This window comes from Oryx dammah, unplaced genomic scaffold (assembly GCF_014754425.2).
Source record: "Oryx dammah isolate SB20612 unplaced genomic scaffold, SCBI_Odam_1.1 HiC_scaffold_23, whole genome shotgun sequence".
In the NCBI taxonomy this organism is placed as follows: Eukaryota; Metazoa; Chordata; class Mammalia; order Artiodactyla; family Bovidae; genus Oryx; species Oryx dammah.
Genome location: NW_024070207.1, coordinates 31,768,937 through 31,782,264, shown reverse-complemented (window position 1 = coordinate 31,782,264; position 13,328 = coordinate 31,768,937). Strand labels below are relative to the sequence as shown.

At 36.4% G+C, this 13,328-nt stretch overlaps 1 protein-coding gene across 3 annotated transcripts in view; it reads left to right on the top strand.

Moving 5' to 3' along the window:
- Window positions 1-13,328, top strand: part of STAG2 (stromal antigen 2) — a 131,601-nt gene that overhangs the window by 40,117 nt on the left and 78,156 nt on the right. For all 3 annotated transcript variants that reach the window (XM_040265208.1, XM_040265210.1, XM_040265209.1), the window contains exon 2: window positions 10,216-10,359. In XM_040265208.1, coding sequence (XP_040121142.1) covers window positions 10,316-10,359 — 44 coding nt within the window. In that variant the 5' untranslated portion in view covers window positions 10,216-10,315. The remainder of the gene's footprint in view (window positions 1-10,215; window positions 10,360-13,328) is intronic.

Here is a 13,328-nt window from a genome sequence, read left to right as displayed (position 1 = left end):
ATATGTTTTGAAGTCAGGAAGTGTGTTTCCTCTAGGGTTGTTTTCTTTTTCCCTAAACTCTTTTTGTTTTTTGGAGTGCCTTGAATTTTCTATTTCTACCCCAAAAGACTTGAGATTTTGATAGGGATTGTTTGAATCCGTATATTGTTTTGGGTAGTTTGGGCATCTTAATGTTAAGTCTTCTAATCACTAAACATAAAGTGTCTTTCCATTTTCTTCTGTGACTTAAAGCTTTAGTTTCATTCAGCAATGTTTTATAAATTTCAGTGTTTAAGTCCCCCACGTCATTGGTAGGTTTGTGCCTATAAGTCTTCATTTTGGTGCTATTGGAATAGTTGTCCTTTTTGGATTGTTCATTTTTGGTGTATAGAAGGACAACTGACTTGTGTGTGTTGGCTTTATGTCCTAAAATTTTGCTGAATTTGTTTATTCTAACAGTTTTTTTGGTGGTGGGATGAAATCTTTAGAATTTTCTACATGTGAGACTATTTCATCCATGAACAGATAATTTTGCTTCTTTCTTTCTAATATGGATGGGTTATATTTCTTTTTCTTGCCTAATTGGTTTGGATTGGACTTCCGGTACCATGTTGAATAGAAGTGGAGAGAGAGGCCATCATTGCCTTGTTCCTGATCTTACCGGGAAAGCTTTCAGTCTTTTACCATTAGGTATGATATTAGCTGCAGGCTTTTCATAAGTATTCTTGATTATATTATTTTGAGGTTATTGTTATTGTTGTTTAGTTGCTAAGTTGTCTCTGACTCTTGTGATGCCATGAACTGTAGCCCACTGGGCTCCTCTGTCCATGGGATTATGTTGAGGTACCTTTCTTGATTGTCTAGTTTGTTGAGTGTTTTTATCATGAAAAGATGTTGAATCTTATCAAATATGTTCTCTATATCAGTTGAGATGATCATGAGGGGTTTTTGCTCTTCATTCTGTTACTATGGTACACTACAGTGATTGATTTTCATGTGCTGAACCAGGCTTGCATTCTGGGACTAAATCCTACTGTGGTCATGGTGTCTGTTACTTTTGGCTTGCTAATATTTTGTTGATAATTTTTGTGTTGGTGTTCATCAGGGGTATTGGTCTGTCATTTTTTGTAGCATCTTTATTTGGCTTAGATTTAATTTTGAAAAAGTAGTTTACGTGTTTTAATCTTCATTTAGGAAAGCTTAAGTTTAGAAGTAATTAAAATAATTTTGGAGTACAATATATGTGTGTGACTCTCCCATCATTGTCATTGTGTAGAATTAGCAACCTTTTAGATTTGAAATGGGAAGTACCAATACTATGTTTATAGTGTGAAAACACTTGATTTCTGAACTTTAATATGAATATAATTCAAGCCTATGAATTATATGCTGTGGATATTAGTAGGGAAGGTTAGTGGTTTATATCAAGTGGATGCTAATGTTAGATATTTTAATAAGGTGTTACCTAATGAGAAGTGTTCAGTTCAGTTCAGTCGCTCAATCGTGTCCAACTCTTTGTGACCTTGTGAATTGCAGCACGCCAGGCCTCCCTGTCCATCACCAACTCACCCAAACTCATGTCCATCGAGTCGGTGATGCCATCTAGCCATCTCATCCTCTGTCGTCCCCTTCTCTCCTGCCCCCAATCCCTCCCAGCATCAGAGTCTTTTCCAATGAGTCAACTCTTTGCATGGGGTGGCCAAAGTACTGGAGTTTCAGCTTCAGCATCATTCTTTCCAAAGAAATCCTAGGGCTGAGCTCCTTCAGAATGGACTGGTTGGATCTCCTTGAAGTCCAAGGGACTCTCAAGAGTCTTCTCCAACACCACAGTTCAAAAGCATCAATTCTTCAGTGCTCAGCTTTCTTCACAGTCAACTCTCACATCCATACATGACCACTGGAAAAACCATAGCCTTGACTAGATGGACCTTTGTTGGCAAAGTAATGTCTCTGCTTTACAATATGCTATCTAGGTTGGTCATAACTTTCCTACCAAGGAGTAAGCGTCTTTTAATTTCATGGCTGCAGTCACCATCTGCAGTGATTTTGGAGCCCCCCAAAATAAAGTCTGACACTGTTTCCACTGTTTCCCCATCTATCTGCCATGAAGTGATGGGACCAGATGCCATGATCTTAGTTTTCTGAATGTTGAGCTTTAAGCCAGCTTTTTCACTCTCCTCTTTCATCAAGAGGCTCTTTAGTTTCTCTTTGCTTTCTGCCATAAGGGTGGTGTCATCTGCATATCTGAGGTTGTTGATATTTCTCCCTGCAGTCTTGATTCCAGCTTGTGCTTCATCCAGCCCAGCATTTCTCATGATGTACTCTGCATATAAGTTACATAAGCAGGGTGACAATATACAGCCTTGACATACTCCTTTTCCTATTTGGAACCAGTCTGTTGTTCCATGTCCAGTTCTAACTGTTGCTTCCTGACCTGCATACAGATTTCTCAAGAGGCAGGTCAGGTGGTCTGGTATTTCCATCTCTCCCATCTCAGAATCCTCCACAGTTTATTGTGATCCACACAGTCAAAGGCTATGGCATAGTCAATAAAGCAGAAATAGATGTTTTTATGGAACTCTCTTGCTCTTTTGATGATCCAGCTGATGTTGGTAATTTGATCTCTGGTTCCTCTGCCTTTTCTAAAACCAGCTTGAACATCTGGAGGTTCACGGTTCACGTACTGCTGAATCCTGGCTTGCAGATTTCAAAAATGAGAAGTGTAAGGGACAAGAAATATTAAATATATAGTATATATATAATGTTTGTCATCATAATAAAATGAACCAAAAATACTGTGCTTGGTGGTGGTGGTGGTGGTGGTGGTTTAGTCGCTAAGTCATGTCCAACTCTTGCGACCCCATGGACTTATAGCACTCTAGGCTCTGTCCATGGGATTCTCCAGGCAAGAATACTGGAGTTGGTTGCCATTTCCTTCTCCAGGCGATCTTCCCAATCCAGGAATCGAACCCAGGTCTCCTGCATTGCAGACAGACGCTTTACTGACTGAGCTACAAGGGGAGCTTGGTAGTAGTAACTGTAATTCTAAATTTTAAGATTAAATTTCCCACTGTTCTCTATAAATTGATTTATTTTACACTGCATGCTTTATTAACTGAACTGTATCTAAGTTGTATCTCCATTTCATGTGGATTATTAATAAATACTCAAGATTTCATTTAGATATGTTTTTAGTGCCTTGAATAAATATGAAAGTTCTTGATATAACTAGAGAGCATATGAAATAAAAATGTGAATTTCCCTCAAAATCTGGGTGGGATTATCTTGTCTTCATCTACTTTGTTTTGACATCTGCTGTTGCTTGAAATATGTCAGTGAGCCAGTAGTGCCCACCATGAAGTGGGTTTGATGGTAATACTACATGGTGTTTATATCATGCTGTATGCCATTTACAAGTGTTAACACATGAAATTAGCTGGTTGTTGTAAATTTGATTTTCAGATCTACACATTCATTTATACCAGGTAATTTTATCTCACCTCTGAAATGTTGAAAGCCACTCCACCCTCTAGCAATTGCTGCTGTTTACTCACGATGACTTAACATACAGAAAGTTATGTCAGTGGGGCACATATTTTAAATTAGTGCAGAAAGCGATAAATCCTGGTATTAATATTCAAGTATAAGTGCGATGAAGAGTGAACGTTGACAATACTTTAAAAAGTAATTCATGGTCTAGCAGTTGACCTTACAGACTCAGGTATGATTTTTAAGGTGACAGTATTTGATAAAACAAATATATATCTGTTTTGATATCTATTTTGTGATAGGGCCAGAGACTGTCTAGTCTACTGCAGCTGGTTAGGCAAATTGGGGAATTAGCAGTCTTGGAGTTAGAAAGCTGATATGTGTCAACTATATCAGGTATGATATGGTGTCCGGTGTCTAGCAGCAGTCATTGCAAGTATGGAGACAGATGAGAGGAGGACAGTATTGTGGCATTTAGATTAGGGCAAGCAGAGAGAGACACACAGACTTTTTTAAGTTGGTTCAGGGCAGGATTCCAGTTCCTGGGATGAAGCTGGTAGATACAGGAAGAACAAGGCAGAGTACTGATCCTTGGATGACTCAGTCTCAGGGTACGACTGAGTACAGAGTGATAGAGTAGTGGGTCTGCAGGAATAAGGTAGAAGCCTTTTCTCATCCCCCTCCCCTACCCCCTACCATGGTAGCACTCATTTATTGTGAAGTTAACCATGGTGTGCTAAATTTCTACAGAAATCAGAACTGATGGTCAAGAACTGGGGCAAGCTGCATAGATTGGGCCAGGTGATCCTAATTGTGGTTAGGATTTGAGTCATATTTGCAAAGTATTGGGGAATGTGGGTAGACAAGGAAATAAGATTGCTGAGCATCTACTATCATACATTTAAAAATAGGAGGGGAACAGGTGGATGTTTCCAGTTCTGTCTGGCTTAGTTTCTGGCAGTGTATAGTGATGCCAGATCTGTGTAGACTGTGCCCCAGCTTGCTTCTTCCCCTCTTCCTGAAAGTAAAACTTGTTCTTGAAGTTTTGTGGTGTTAGATGTGTTCACTTTGTCCACTTAGTTATTTTAGAAAGCTTTTTTTTTTTTTTTAACTTTTGGTCTTCCTTTCCTTCTATATATTACTTTGTAAGTTCGTAAGGGGAGATATGTGACCTTTCCTATAGTTAGGAAATGTAGACAGGATTATTAATTCTCTTATGTATTTTGATTTCTTTTAGTCATACTTTCTCCAGATTACCTATTCCTGCTCTGGAACGGGTGCTACCATTAGAAATTCTTTACGACTCCCAAATATATTTGCAAATGATAATATGTGGTAGGTGCAATACGAGTATGCTATCAAGAAACATTTAGGTTAAAATTGTGTTGCTGGTCTGAGTATACATGATCATTGCTTGATTGTCATTCTTTTCACTCTGAAGTTTACTCAGAAAGCTATTAGTAGAAATTGTGGCCCTGACGGTAAAGAATCCCCTTACAGTGCAGGAGATGAAGGTTCAATTGCTGAGTTGGGAAGATCCTCTGGAGAAGAGAATGGCTACCTACTGAAGTATTCTTGCGTGGAAATTCCTTGGACAGAGGAGCCTGGCGGGCTACAGTCCATGGGGCCACAAAGAGTCGGATACAGCTGAGCATGCACACATTTATATGCAGGGAGATAAACAGAGGGAAGAAAAACATCTTTTTGAGCAAGGAGAAATCTTTTTTAAAGGTTATTAATCATCAAAGAGGCAATAGTAGATTTTGTCTTTGAAGGTAGGTATTTATGTCTAATTTAATTTTTTGGTGAGCTTTTCATTTCTTGCCCTATGTATTCAGTGTTGCCATGTATCATTTGACATGAGGAATGATAGTGATTTTCCTGTTTTGATTAAATATACTACTCCAGGAACTAGTCTCCAGCCCTTCACAATCTCATTCTAAAAGACAGACTTCTTTCTGCTATCTCCCAAGAAAAGTAGATAAGCCAATAAAAGGACCATACCTTTGGGTTTTGTCTGAAATTCATATAAAAGTTTCTGTTCTCTGCTAATCTTGAATAGGTGAACATAATAAAGATAATTTTATTATAGAAGTCAGGATTTCTTATAGATGCTTAACTTTATAACATTATATACCTGAAATATGAATAAATCAGGTTTTAGCAACAGAGATAGTTTTATAGTTCCTCAGATAGTTCAGATATTAAGAGAAGACATTGAGAAATAAATTTCCATCCTCATAGTTTACTTTTTTCTTACTAACAATAACATCATATTTAAAAATTTTAAATTATCCACATTTTCACCACTCTGATATATCAACTGTTTTCCTGTGTGTTATTTTTTGGTTAATATTGTATCCTAATACAAGACTTTTAAGTTCTCAAAGTTGCTGCACAGTCTTAAGTAGTTTCAGTATATAAATATTAATTACATTTTTGTACTATGAGTTAGTTCATGGTTGGACGTTTACCCTATTTTTAAGTGTTTGTATTATAATGATGGTGGCATTTCATAAGGGTATATACATTTCCAAGATGTGATCCTTATAGATAGAAGAATGTAATAACCCTTTTGGGAGAGTGTTAGTTAAGGGGGTAATGTGTGGTATATGTGCTGAATTTGCTAGCTTTTAGCAGTTATTTCTGCATTGTCAGGGAGAGAATTAACACACCAGCTACTTTGAGTGCTCCCTCCACTCCCCAGTAACATGTGGATTCTGAGGCACCTTGTTAGTGAAGACTTTGTTTTGTAGCTTTTATTTTCTGTCTTCAGACCCCTTGGGATTGAATTAAAGGAACTTTGAAAAACAATCATTCTTTTATATAAAGAAATCAGAATTACTTTAAGGTTTTTAAACAATATCAAAGAAAAGCAGATTTTTTTGTGTATTTTTTTTTCTTTTTCAGCAATGGGTGGGTAGTTTTGATCATTTAAGTCATTATTTGGAGTTAAGGATGCAAGCATACTTATGTATTTAATATATATTTGTGTCTATGACCTAGATTAGTAGTTATCCAACAGGTTTTCAGAAGTGGAAGAAGAAGAAAGTTTTTGTTATTGAATTAATTAACCTAAACACATATTTAATATTGATTACTTGAAAAGTATAGTGATCAAATTTCAGCTTTTAGATCTCTGTTTATATCAAAAGCAGTACTGCTGAGAGCATTTACTTGAGTTTAATGTATAGAATAAAAAAATATATAATCACCCATTATTTTTTCACCTAGTAATTATATATGAATATACTCAATAAATCTTTAATGGCAGTGTATTATGCTCTTGAGGCTAAGGAAGTGGTTTTACTTCAAAGTATATTATTCAACCTATCAACAAATGTGTTTGCTTAGGTTTCAGTAAGAAGCAGCAAAATCTAGTTGTTATTGGCTGTATTTTTTTCCCAAAAGGAAAATAGTGATTGAGAGTTAAAGCAAATTTCATTTCTATGCTTTATCCTCCAAAGCTGCTAGAATGTTAACTCTCTTATAGTAGTTACGGAGAATTGGTACAAATACTAAAAATCTCAAAGAGTTTTTGACATTAGGTGAGAGCTCCACCTTGTGATCTTTGAGCATATTTCTTAAAAATTATTAACCTACATACAGTAGGCCTGAAATGTTGTGGTGAATTTGACTATTAAACTTATACTTTTATTTGAGCTTTATGTATTCTTAAAATTTCTGGATTCCCAATTTAGGTCAAATGGCATTAAGTACATTTAAAGACTTTGAATTTTTTAATGAAAATCTTTGAGGGAGGCAAATTGTACTTATATATAGCTATACACATTTAAAATAAAAAGGGAAAAATCCTAAGTTCTTCCTGCAGATAAAGTTTATATTTTTGAAAGAAAAGTAAAAGCTCAGGATACATGGAATTTAATATTATGTTGAATAGTACTTGGCAGTAGGTGCTTTCTCTTATTGTTACAGGTAGTTCCATAAGGGCAAGGATCATTGATCCCCTGTTTATCACTGTACACCTAGTGATCACCACTACATTTGACACATGGTAGATACTTTTACTTGGATGGATGGATTTTTTTTTAATATTTAGAAACTTTAAAAAGCAGGTGTTTCACTGGGATAGAGAGTTGGCTAGTATAATAGTTTTTTCTAAACCTATTAGACCATGGGAAAATGCTTCTTTTTAAAATACAGATACCTTGTCTGGGAGATTAACATCTTTATAAATTCTGTTTTTCTTTTGTGTTTGCTTTGCTTCCTAATTACCAAATATGTGTTAGTATCACCCTACTTTGAGCAAAATAATTTGACCTGGCAAGACTTCTTATACATTAGAAATTAATTTTGTGTTATTTAGAGGAATATAGTATATCAGACAATACCTGTTTTATTTAGTGAAGTGAAAGTGTTAGTCACTAAGTCGTGGTCTGACTGTTTGTGATCCCATGTTCTGTAGCCCGCCAAGGCGCCTCTGTCCATGGGATTTCCCAGGCCAGAATACTGGAGTGGGTAGCCATTCCCTTCTTGAGGGGATCTTCCTGACCCAGGGATTGAACCTGGGTCTCCTGCATTGCAGGCAGATTCTTTGCCATCTGAGCCACCAGGGAAGCCCGTTTTATTTAGTGCTGTCTGCTTTTCAGAGCTGATTCATTCTTTATGTCCTTTGAGAGCATACGTTTATGAACTGTCTTTAAAGTCTGCTTAAAAACTGTGTATTAATATTTAGGGAAAGCACAGAGTTTGGTTTTATAAAGCGTTCAAACGAAGGGGTGGGGGCAGGTAGGGAAACGGACACAGCAAGTCTTTATTTCCATTTTGCCGTATAGATGATGTGTTGATTAGAACTGATTAACTCTATACCTCTCCAACTCACTAAATAAAAATCAAAATAGTTTTCTTTTTTAAAAATAGTTTTCTTTCTAAAATAAGTTGGGGGCTTCCCTGGTGGCTCAGTCAGTGGTAAAGAATCCACCTACCAATGCAGGAGACATGGGTTCGATCCTTGGTCTGGGAAGATCCCATATGACACAGAGCCACTAAGCCCATCTGCCACAATCACTGAGCCTGCTCTCTAGAGCCCACATGCTGCAAATACTGAAATCCACGTACCTAGAGCCCATACTCTGTAACAAGAGAAGCTACTGCAATGAGAAGCTCGTGCACTGCAACTAGAGAGTAGCTTCTGCTTGCTGCAACTAGAGAAGAAAGCCATGCATCAATGAAGACCCAGCACAGCTCAAAATAAATAAAAAAAATAAGTTGGGATTTTTAGGAGGCTGAAGTGTATCCTACATGTGATGACAAGTCTCAACTCGGATATACTACTTATATAGTTCCTTAGATTACAATAAAAATAAAACCAGATTAAAAATTAGTAGTCTTGAAGGGTAACAATCCTGGGATCAGTATTTGCAGCATGATTTAGTGTGAGAAGACCATTCTACCAGTCATACCTAATAAAGATTTTACAATATGAGTATTCTTCAGAGAAAAAGAAAACTCAAAGTGGTGCTATAGATAACCCTTGATTAGTGCCTGTTTTGTGTATTATTGATCCTTGTTTCTCCTCTTCATTATTCTGCTGTACATAGTAGCTTAATTAGAGTAAGCAAGGAAATGCAGTGTTTTGAATGTTGGTATATCAATTACATATTAGTAGCCATTCACTGTCATGCATTGGAGAAGGAAATGGCAACCCGCTCCAGTGTTCTTGCCTGGAGAACCCCAGGGACAGGGGAGCCTGGTGGGCTTTCGTGTGTGGGGTCGCACAGAGTCGGACATAACTGAAGCGACACAGCAGCAGCAGCAGCCATTTATGATGTGTTTTAGAGATTTAAAATTAATGGAAAAATTGATCATTTCAATTTAGAAGATCATTCATGAGAAGAACTTCTCATCACTATGTGGTATTTGAAGATTTATTAATTAATTTGATATGTTTAGTCTTTAGGTGGCCACCAAGTATAAGATTCACTTGGAAATAAAAGCATAAAGTTTTAAAACAAAGTTATACATAAGATTAAGAGCTTCAGACCCAGCCTATTTTCTCTTTTATAGGCTTTTCATTTGCTTTTTTAGATCACCCTCTTACTGAGAATTTGCATCTTCCTATGGCCAGGCTTAGTTTGGTCACAAATGCATTCATCTGTTGTTCGTATGACATTACTGGTATTTAAATTGATTATAAGTTCCTTGAAGGAATAGATCAATCTGGGCTAACATTTTTTTTTCCGTTTTCCTGTTAAATACAGGTGGTATTATCATAAAGTAGTTAGTTATTAAAAAACAGGCTTTGGATCTCTATTTTTTTTCTGTGATAGAATCTGTTTTTAAAATGTTTCAAAATTATATCTTAGATTTTAAAAATTAGCTCCTTTTAACTATACATCATAAGCAAAAGCTAGAGAATTTTTAGGCATTTTGTATTACGGTTTAAACTTGTCATAAAGATTTTACAATGAGTAAAAGTCACATTGTGTTTCCAGTTAGGGCATCTGTCTTTTTTAAGGCATACTAGAGAATTATAACAAATTCTAAAAAATGATTGTGATAGAAGCTTCTTTCTTTGTATTTGTTGTTACTATTGTGGGGCTACAACAGTTGCAGCAAATCCATATCTAGAAAAAGCAGTCAAATGCAAAGGATAGAAATCCTTATTAACTAAAACACTTTAGCAGACACTTGGAAATTTAGTTTTTGGGTAGATACCCTCCCCAACATTTTTGGTGTGTTTATAATATGGCATTTCTTCTCCCCCACCCCCCATCCTTTTTAAAGGAATTGTCTGCCTTAGAAGAAAGAAACAAACCATCATTTTACCCACATAAATATATGACTACATTTCTGACATTGGGGCGTTACAGAAGATGATAAAGAAATGATAGCAGCTCCAGAAATACCAACTGATTTTAATCTACTTCAGTAAGTATATTATGATAATTTCTAAATACTTTTTTTTTTCCACAAAATGGGAACTGTATTAACTTCAGTTAAAGTTACTTCTGCTTGAGAAGATACAGTGTTTCAGTATAAGATAGCATGCATACTTGGAAATAGTTTATACCAATGCTTACTGGATTCTGTAATAGTAATTCCATGCCTTTTTTTGTAGTGTGCTTATTTTGTAATTTAGATACTGGAGAATTTATTATTTTTGCTGTTCAGTTCTTCGAGTCCATACTTGGTTTTACAATAACAACTGTTTTGAAGGGAGTGTCATGAAATTCTTAAAATGTTACATGTTCTCATTAGTAAGGAATATATACCATGCAATAGTATTTAGGATGTAATGTCAGATTGTCAGATTTCTGTTTAAAATCAAGTGACAAACTGAAACAGATGTAGGAGGTTAAGACATGCTCTCCGTTTTTTCCCCAGAAACAAATTACATGCTCATTGGTTCATAAAGTGATTTCAACATAGGTATTTTCTTTACCCTTGTCTTAAAAGCTACCTATATGCCTTCCTCAACTTTTATTCTCATTACTCTTTAGTGTTTCATGTAGGAAAGAATTTGAGCTACTATTTGCAGTAGTGATTTTCATTCTAAGCTCCAGTTTCATGAGATGCCTAAGTGAAGAGTGAACCTTTAAACTGCTCGTGGACCCTGTTAACTTTACACACACATATACCACACTGTGTTTGCTATTAGAATCTTTAAAAGACTTGATTTTAAAACAGATCCTGGTTGCTAAAAATTTTGAAAACGACAGATATATTCGTACATATTGGTGTCTGGTGTCTGCTTTGGATATTCTATAGATTTTCATTTAAAAAGTAATTTTATCATTTTCAGGGGATTGAGTCTACTAGGTTATTTATTACCAGTATTTCAGAGCATGTTTTTTAATATGATTTTAGTCCCAGTTTATATTGACTCTTCTTAGTTTCTTGAGGAAAGCTTCTTGTTTTTCTTTTAGTTTCTTTGAGGGGGAGGATATGGGATAATCTTTAAAAAATTAATTTTTGGTTTGACTATTATTATGAAGTTTCTTGAATGCATTAATACAGTAGAGATAATTTTAAAAGTTTTTGTTATAGAGTACTGACTATTAGAATAGCTCGAGTAATTAGGACCTGAAATAGGATAATCAGTTCAGTTCAGTTGCTCAGTCGTGTCTGACTCTGCATCCCCATAGACTGCAGCACACCAGGCTTCCCTGTCCTTTACCAACTCCCAGGGCTTGCTCAAACTCACGTACATCGATTTGGTGATACCATCCAACCATCTCATCCTCTGTCGTCCCCTTCTCCTGCCTTCAATCTTGCCCAGCATCAGGGTCTTTTCCAATGAGTCAGTTTTTCGCATCAGGTGGAAATAGGATAATAGATAAGAGGAAATTGCTGTTGTGGAGGTAAACTAGGCAGCATTTGATTGGGTATGTGAGGTTGGGGCAGGGTAAAGAAAAAGGAGTGGAAGATTCATTCCTGTGACAGATGACTGAAGTTTCAGGCCACTAAAAGGTTAACCCAGTATACTCTGTGAACATATTGGCATATTGTAATTTCACCTAGGATAGATTTTTGTTGTTGTTTTGATCTTAAAAACAAAGGGAAGCGATAGAGAAAGACAGACTCAGAAGAATATTTTTTCTCTGGTTTGGGATTTTTTAGACTGTCACCCTGATTACTCCAGTTTTCTTCAGAAGGTTTTCCAGTTAGTAATAAATCTGTAGTGGCTCATTCTTTTAGTTGGGATAGCCTGGAGATGAGAATTAAGAATGTAATTGAGCCATTGATTACTCTTTGGGCATTGGAATATTGGCAAAGACTAGTGATTGCTGACTTGGAGCATTTGCTGAGCTTTCTAAGGGAGCTAGTGTCTCACAGATATCTTGGGGAAGAAAAAAGTATTACTTACATGCCAGGATGTTTAAAAACATTTTCAATTTTTTTTTTTTTGGAAAGCCATTTAGGCATGTGGGAAGATTATTGATGACAGCAGTCTTAAGATGTAAGAGGTGTGAGTTTCAGGGTTAATATTAAGTAGTCATTCAGGTTTTGGTGCATTAACTATGGGAAATGGTGCTTATTACAAGCTATTTTCCTTGCAGCATTGTAGGACATAGTTAGGATTGCCAGTATCTTCAATACATTGCTTACATAACTTGGTAGGTAACTGCTATAAATAGTAATTTTTTACACTGCTAGCATCTTAGCCATTATTTTACATTTATAAAAAGTATTCCTAACTCACAGCCTCTGGACAACTGGTTATTATAGCAATAAAAATGGAAATAGAAGAAGTTTAATTAGAGAAGACTAGCAAAGCCTAGTGGGCTGCTGTCTATGGGGTCGCACAGAGTCAGACATGACTGTGTTGTTGCAGCAGCAGCAACAACTTTAGAAATCGGAGAAGGCAATGGCAACCCACTCCAGTACTCTTGCCTGGAATATCCCGTGGATGGAAGAGCCTGGTAGGCTGCAGTCCATGGGGTCGCGAAGAGTCAGACACGACTGAACAACTTCACTTTCACTTTCATGCATTGGAGAAGGCAATGGCAACCCACTCCAATGTTCTTGCCTGGAGAATCCCAGGGACAGGGGAGCCTGTTGGGCTGCCGTCTATGGGGTCTCACAGAGTCGGACACGACTGAGGCGACTTAGCAGCAGCAGCAGCAGCTTTAGAAATATAGCCTTTCACTTGGATTCTATTTATTTTAAAAACAAAACTGATAATAGTTTTACACATTGAAAATGGTACAACTTTTATCTTTTATGTGTTTTTCAATTCTAAAAGCCTTTGTGAATGACCCAAATACCAAGTATGCCTTGCTTTAAGCATTTAAGGGTGGGTATGTTACTGCTATTTAGATAGATGGACCCGGTTTTACATATATAGGAAGCATCACCCATGTATATTTAAATTGATTTACTTCCATTATCCCTTG